General features: G+C 34.4%; 3 protein-coding genes across 4 annotated transcripts; 2 read left to right on the top strand and 1 right to left on the bottom strand.

Moving 5' to 3' along the window:
* The first annotated feature begins 457 nt into the window (after nucleotides 1–457).
* Nucleotides 458–1788, top strand: LOC129949792 (cytochrome b-c1 complex subunit Rieske, mitochondrial). Its single transcript, XM_056061440.1, has 3 exons — nucleotides 458–781; nucleotides 962–1350; nucleotides 1430–1788. Exons 1-3 carry the CDS (start codon nucleotides 613–615, stop codon nucleotides 1646–1648), a joined length of 777 nt encoding a protein of 258 aa, XP_055917415.1. The 5' UTR covers nucleotides 458–612; the 3' UTR covers nucleotides 1649–1788.
* Nucleotides 1789–3547: 1759 nt separating this feature from the next.
* Nucleotides 3548–5013, top strand: LOC129949794 (uncharacterized). Of its 2 annotated transcripts, XM_056061442.1 has the most exons (4): nucleotides 3548–3688; nucleotides 3848–3939; nucleotides 4034–4135; nucleotides 4266–5013. In XM_056061442.1, the coding sequence occupies exons 1-4, from the start codon at nucleotides 3671–3673 to the stop codon at nucleotides 4726–4728; spliced, it is 675 nt and encodes a 224-aa protein (XP_055917417.1). In that variant the 5' UTR covers nucleotides 3548–3670; the 3' UTR covers nucleotides 4729–5013. The 2 variants fall into 2 exon arrangements, with proteins under 2 accessions (XP_055917417.1, XP_055917418.1); XM_056061443.1 differs by lacking the exon at nucleotides 4034–4135.
* LOC129949793 (probable RNA methyltransferase CG11342) lies at nucleotides 4875–5947 on the bottom strand. The gene has a single exon (XM_056061441.1). It carries the CDS (start codon nucleotides 5751–5753, stop codon nucleotides 5010–5012), a length of 744 nt encoding a protein of 247 aa, XP_055917416.1. The 5' UTR covers nucleotides 5754–5947; the 3' UTR covers nucleotides 4875–5009.
* Nucleotides 5948–8041: the final 2094 nt, after the last annotated feature.

Below are 8041 nucleotides of genomic sequence, written 5' to 3'. Positions count from 1 at the left end.
TTGACAGTTAAGTAATATTTAAAAAAAGGTATCACTTAGCTTAATTGTTTGTCTAAATATTAGCTTACCATTGTTTTGGTATCGGTAGGCGAAGCGAAAATCTATAGTAGTTCAGCAAATCAATTTATATGCTTTAAAATAGTGTCACCTTTTGACGTCTTCTATTAGCCTTGATAGTGTCATAATTTGAATTAAATTGAAACAAATCTAAAAATGGTTTTCAATCTCTTTTAAATTTCACATTCTGAAGTTGTAACATCGGTATGTCCTGCCATTTATTCCAATTCATTCGCAAACTCAACTTTTTTGTCGATAGATTTTTGTCTACACATCTGCTAACTGGAACATAATTTATGTCCAGTGTGAAAGAGACAGTGTAAACAAAGCCTAATATCGTATTTTGTATCTCGTAAAAAGCAGACATGTTGTATGTATTTTTTGTGCAAAATGTCAAACGTCAATCGATTTTAACGAGAACGAACTGTTGTCATTTTCCATTGCTCGGACAGAAAAAACTACTCTGACCTCCTGACCATCAAAAAAAGGGGTTTCGCACTTCATTTTTCGTCTCCAAATTAAACCAAACGATTTAAAGTATTAAAATTGTTCAACATGATTAACGCGGCGTCAAGAGCATACTTGCGGGCAACCACTCAAGCAGTTTCCAACAGTTTGAAACCAACTGTTCTAGCTACCTCGCAGAAAAAACCAGTCGTAGTAGATGCTGCTTTAAATAAGGATGCTCCTTTGGCAACAATTGTTGCAAAGACTGGACTACAAAGTAATTATTTTCAAAATATAACTGATTTCATTACAAATTGCATAATAAAAGTAGGATTTTTCTGGCAAAAAAGTCTACTTCTATTGGCATTATGTAATTTTTTGAGGTTATCTATGAACTGTCATTTTCATATAGTTTGTCATTCACTGAAAATTTACGTTTTAATATTTCTTTTTGCAGCCGTATCCCAAGTGCGATGCGCCCACACTGATTTGCATGTGCCAGACTTCTCGCCCTACCGTCGTGATGCAGCGAAACGGCTAGACAGGAAGGATGACAGTGCTGAGAGTCGCAAGGCTTTCACTTATATGATTGTTGGTTCGGGTGCAGTGGGTGCTGCTTACGGTGCCAAGGCCTTGGTAACACAGTTCATTAGCTCAATGAGTGCTTCAGCTGATGTTTTGGCTCTGGCTAAGATCGAAGTAAAGTTGGCCGACATCCCAGAGGGCAAGTCAGTGACGTTCAAGTGGAGAGGTAAACCATTGTTCATTCGCCATCGTACAGCTAGCGAGATTTCCGCCGAACGTGGAGTTTCACTTGGAGAGCTCCGTGATCCTCAATCAGATGATGTAAGTTTACAAAAGAAAACGCTTTAAATCCAGTTTGTAGAATTTTCTTATTGATTTTTCTCTTGTATTCGTTTTTTAGCAACGAGTGCAACGCCCAGAATGGCTTGTTGTGATTGGTGTGTGCACACATTTGGGTTGTGTGCCAATTGCCAATGCTGGTGACTTTGGTGGCTACTACTGTCCATGCCACGGTTCTCACTACGACGCTTCTGGTCGTATCCGCAAGGGACCTGCTCCACTCAACTTGGAAGTACCAGCTCATGTATTCCCAGAAGATAACCTCTTGGTCGTTGGTTAGATGAAACATTTAATGTCAAAGATTTACATTTAATAAAAAAGAAGAAGTTGGCTATCGAAGTGTTTGGCTTACTGCAAAACTGTAGAAATTCAAACATTAATTCAAAATAAAGAAATTATTAAACCTACAACAGGTTAAAATTGTTGATATTTTAAATTGCAAAAGTTAATTAAGTTTATCCTCTAAAACTATTTGAAAATTAAATTCTTGTTTTGTTTTGAACTTTATGAAAAATCTTCCAGGTTCACTTCATAAGGTTATGGCTTGCAAATTGTTTGCAAACTAAAATGTATTATTTAGGCTTAAGTTAAAGACCAAAAGTTTATTGTCTTAGTGGATGAAAACCCAAAACACTTATCGGGGAGTCTTTTGGTTGAAATATCAAAACATGCTAAATACGACCCTTTTATATTTGTTTTCCATTATGAAATATAGGGAAATATTCAAGTTCCTGTGATTGTTTCACAGAATTTGGGTAAGGCTAAATAAGAGAGTGACCACTGGTTGGAATGTTTACAAAGCTTTTGAGAAATTTATAGCTACATATATGATCCTTGGGGTCATTTTTGTAAAAGTTAAGTCCTTGTGGTAGAGTAGAACATACGAATAAGAGATAAGGGTCAGATACTTTTAATGAATCTAAACGCTTAGCATTTAGCTTTGGTAAGATTTGTTTTGTCATCAAACAATTGGTGGTGTTAGTAAAACATAAAATTAAACTTTTTCGGAGGATTTGTATGGCCTAAGTTTTAGAGATATCTATATACATAATAAATGAAATAAGAATTAAAGTTCAACTCCATATAAAATCAAATGGAAATGTTCATAAGCTGAGTTTCTAAAATGATTTAAATTGTATCTAGAACATGAGTACTTGAACTTTGCAATATCATACTAAAATTTATTGTTCAGAACTGTTTTTTGTCTTATTTTAGCCTCAAAACACCGGTTTTGTTAAAGTATTTTAAAAACATTATGTGATGGAAAAATTATTACCAACTAAAGAAAATAAGTTCATTTTCAACAAGTTTTCCAGATATTTACAATATCCTACAATTTCTTTAAACTCTTTTTAAGGATGAAAAAGCATTTAATAAATTCCTGATGCACTGCAGAATTTTTGTAATTATTAGATTATACGCAATATTTTTAACATTCAAGAATGGATCTTTGGTAACATTTGTATTCAAGATGGAGCTCCATGCCACACAGCCCGTTCCATAGAAACTTATTTGAGGGAAGAAGACATCCCTCGGCGGACTTGCTGGAAACAGCCCTGATATGAACCTAATTGAAAACGTGTGGGAGCTGATGAAGAGTTAAGTAGCTAAAGATGCGGCCACTTAGTGAAAGAGCAATTCACGTGTGGAATCACCACCCACAATTGCAAGAAACAGTCAAATCATGCATTGACAGTATGCCGCGCACAATTGAGGCTCTTATTAAAGCAAAAGGAGGTTCAATAAAATATTGAAAACAATTATAAGAACAACAACAACAAAACTGAAAATATTAATTTTAAACAAAAATCTTTAAATCTGTTGCTTTATTTCTAGGAAGTAGTTTATTTTCTGCATACACAATAATTTAAATGCATTACAATATCTGATAAAAATAACTGGAAATCAAGATTTTGCATAAAATCTAAAGTGCGTCTAATAACATGGCCAGGGACTGTAAGTCTCGTATCGTGAATTAACTTCCAATTTGAACTTTTATTTTGAATAAACAACGTGAATCCTTGCACTAGAGCTCATTTGTGAGATTCTTGAACTTCAAAATAATTCTGTATCCACCTTAATAAACTAAAATTTATTTTCTAAACACTTCCCACCCAATACACAATCCATATACAATTCCACACAAATTATCCCCTTGACCTAAAACAAAAACAAAAATCCCAAACATATATTTCCTTGTCCTGTCATCTAAAATTTTGACGTTTCCTCATAAAAACTATACCGCCTTTCGCTCCAAAATAAATAAAATTAAAAATCTAAAAGCAAAACGAAAACGAAAACAATGGGTTCAGCTTCAAAAGTAAGTTAAATTAAATAACTTTCCCATCATGAAGCCTAAAATTCCTTGAAAAATCCCATCTGAAATATCAACCATAAAACAGTTTTTAGTGTTCTTTGAGCAACAAGCACCAATGAATTCTAATTATTTCTCCCCTCTCTGTCTTGTGTATGTTCATAGGTAGGAGAGATTTTCACTGCAGCCGGTCAGGCATTCAACCGCCTTGGGGAGCTGACGATGCAATTACATCCCAGTTCAGATTCACCAACAGGGTAAGATTTTCTATCGCAGTTTAACCTATGAAGCAGACACTAATTTAATACTCTCCCCCTCCCTCACCCTCATCAAACAACATCTCAAGCTCAGGAGCAAATGGACAGATGAAGAAATCGAAATGTTGCACTCATCGATAACCCGTTTCTCAGAAGATCTAAGCAAAATAAGTTTACGAATTAAAAACCGCACAGTGTAAGAACACTCATCCACTAGAATCTTTTGTATCTATTTGTTTTCTTCATCTGATCCTGATGACGAGAGCGAACTATATAAGTATTATTTGAACCAAGCCAATCTCACCATTATTTGAATTCTATTTCAGGTCACAAATACGTCAAACGTTGAAAAAGAAAGCCTACGAAGACGCAGGCATCCCGGCCAAGCTCGTTCCAACCAATCAAGTTCAGCAAATACTCAATGCTCCCCCGGTCCAACAACAGGTACAGACCTCACAGCAGCAGCAGCCAAAACTTATTCAGCAGCAAGTGATCATACAACAGGCGACGACGCCAATGACAGTGAGCTCGCAACTACAGCAGCATCCGCAAACGATACAATCCCAGCCCCACCAGCCACCGCAAACTGTGACCATTCAGCAACTTCAACAAATAAAGTCCGAGACAGTGGTGGTGGACAACAGTGCAACTGGCCTGATGACCGGCACCAAGTCTGGCGACATGATGATCACCCTCAATCGATTGAACACCCAAGAGAACGAAGTCGATGTTGAATGCTTGCCCTCCGACGTTAAATTAGAGTTTTCTGGGGAGGAGGTGGCCGGGTGAAATCCAGCCCAATATGACGAGTACTATTTCTTCAAGAAGTGAAGTAAAGTAGCCCCAAGAACGTTGTGAACCATGCACCATCCAACTCGGCCCTGAAACGAAACAATCCCCAAAACAAATCTGTTCTCTCGACAAAACAATTTGGCATTCGTAATTAGTTTATTTTTAAGTATTATGTATAAAAACAAACAAACAAATACCCTTTCGATTACTATACCTATTACATCAAAATTATAACTGTACAAATAACTAATAAAGTATCCTAATTATAATCTTTAAGTCTAAGTTGCTGATGTTTTAAGCTTGTCGAGTCGATGGCGATAGAACCAAATTCTTCTCATCCATTTGGTCGGCACAGTTTCGTGAATCATGCGGAGGTCCAGATGATTCTCGAGGAATTGTCGGATATCATCTTCTATACTCATTGTCCATTTGAGCTTGTCGAAGTTTGGAAAACTCTCGTTTGCTGATCTTCGCATGCGACGCACTGCAGTCCGATAGCATTTCCAGGGTTGGGGTTCGATGACCAAGAGTTTGGCAATACTAGAGCATTTGGTGAGGAAATCTTGAAGACCTTGATCGCCGTGGTTCAGGTGGATCCACATGGTGATCGAAAAGCAACAAACTACATCAAATTTGGTAGCATTTTGAGCTTTTAGGAAGGTGTCTATATTGGATAAGTCATCGTGCATGATGTCTACACAAGAGAATTCGATTTTCTGTGGTGATTTGTTGTTTTCCTGAGCTCTTTTGATAAGAGTGGGATCTATGTCTATTGCAAGCACTTGGACTTCTCGGTTAAGATGATTTGAAAGGTACGGTAGGAGCAATTGGGTGACATCACCAGCATTGCAACCCACATCGAGAACAAGATAGGGGGATTCATTGTATGCTTGTGGCTCGGCTGGTGTCAACCATACATCGCTTGGTATCAACGCTATACGGTCTTCCGCGGAGTGGAATTGATAGTAATTGATAAAATTACCAAATTGTACGGCTCCTGGATCCTCTGCACGAAAATTCATGTTGTTGGAGTTATTGTTTGGTTTTGAGGTTGGAATTGGAATTTATGTGGCAAAATAAACATTTGGCAAAATGTTTGGTAATCCAACTAATCTACGTAATTTGATGATTTAAAATTTATCATATGAATTTTGTTTTAATAGATTGTTTAGTTATAAAATACAAAATTTTTGTAAAAAGAAAAACAAAATGTTATTAAAATGCACAATATTTTATATATATATATATATATATATATATATATATATATTTACGGATAGATGGCAGTGCCACTAAGAGTAGTTTGGTTAAAGTATAAGATAAATGAAATCAGAAAAAGGTTGATACAGAATATGCCGCCCGACGTCGCATTTAAGGAAGTACCTAACAAATATCGTAAAATATTTTGAAAGTTTTTCTAAACAATCGACGCTTAATGACAGACAACTTTTTGCATAAAATGAGACTAATTAAAAATAAAAAAGCAAAATCAACTGTACTTCTAAAACAATTGACAAAAAACGTTTTTTAATCTTCAGTAGTTTTTTCACCATTATTTTTGTTTAAGTGCATATTTTTCTTATTTATTTATTATTGAAAATGCTTTAAAGTAGTTAAGCTATAAAACCGAAAGTCATTTTTCTTCTTTCATTTCCATCCAAAAATGTAAACAGTTGTCTTAATTGATGTATGAAACGTTTACACTTATAAAATTAAAAAAAGAATATTGTATGTATGGTTGCAAAATCATAACTGCTTGGTGGGACTTGCCAGCAACTTTATATTTCATAGTCAAACTGAAAATATGATATTTGGAATATGTCAACATATTTTATTTCATCTGTTGAAAAACAAAACTTAATGTTACCAAAAAAGTTATTGTCGTTGGTAACTTTAACCAATTTCAAGCAACTTTAAGTTTATCTGTGCAGACATAAGCCCAAGTGAAGTTTATATTCACATCGATTACAGCATCCAATAAGTAGGCTGTGGAGGGAGTCAAATGTCAATTTTGACATTTCTATCACACGACAAAACTCGTTCCGAATCTTTTCGTATCTCATTCGTCGAATTCTGCAATCGGCATGATTATTTATCAATAAAGTGGAATTAAATTATGCACATTATCCACACTTAATTGTTGGGTGAAAATACATTTTTAAGGCTCGTCCAATACTCAAGCGATATTCAGTGGTGATCTTGATTTACAAGTTGATAACATATTTTATTTTATTGATCTTACATTTTGTTTATCGTGATCACTACCCGAGATAGCTTAAATGCTTGCTTTGTGTATATATTTGAATAGTACTATCATGGAACACACAATTTTTTTGCGGAAGGCGAGCCATGACTGTACGAAATTTAAGAGCGACTGATAGTATAAAAATATTAAAATAAATAAATAAAATAAATTTCGCAAATATAAACAAAAATCAGTCGTTGCCAACGTTACCTGAGATTTTTGTTTTCATGCCTATCAATGTATAGAAGGTATTATGCATATACAATATACTCTACAAAATAATGATAAGGACAAACACAAAATATGACTTTTTCTCATTTATTATTGGATTTTCACAAAGTAATTTTACTCTTAGTATCTTAGCAACTAAACCTATAAGGAAAAACAAAAATATGAAAAATTAGACTTTACTTTATAATTTTGATATGGGTTATTTTTTTTCAGAACGAAATAATGTTAAACCAAATTTTGCATAGCTTAATTTTTTTAAATTCAAGATTTTAAAAATTCCTTCAATACTTGGTATTGAAATTGTAAATGATTCTATTTGACATATATTAATTTTGGCTTACTCTCCATGAACAACTCTTGTCAAATAAATAAATAAAATTGTATAAAAATTGCCCAAACGATTTCAATCGGGTTCATCTGTTCATCAGTATATTTTTGGAATTTATTTTGGTAGAAAAAGCAGCTTATGGCACGTAACACATTTAAAATTGCTATAATTTCTATGCTACTTTTCGGTTCGTTTATCATGCCGAAATTGTTGACAACCGTCTGAAGCCTCCTCAATTTTGTCTCGTTCCAAAAAAAAATGTTACTTTTAAGCTAAAGTCAATCTGTTCGCTTTTTGACAAGATTTAAGTTTTGGTTTCGGCATGTGTTTCACATATTCAATATTTTTACAAATTTCAAAACTTGTTGCTTTGGTTACACATTGAGGTTTATGATGTTAAACATTTTTTACATGAACTCCATAGTTAAATTAAATTTTAAGAAAATGTCTTTAACAGATTTGCTTCTTGAAAGTATGCCACCAAGTGTCTTCTTCGGATTATGAAA

This window comes from Eupeodes corollae, chromosome 3 (genome assembly GCF_945859685.1).
Source record: "Eupeodes corollae chromosome 3, idEupCoro1.1, whole genome shotgun sequence".
NCBI lineage: Eukaryota > Metazoa > Arthropoda > Insecta > Diptera > Syrphidae > Eupeodes > Eupeodes corollae.
This window is presented reverse-complemented; position numbering and strand designations above follow the sequence as displayed.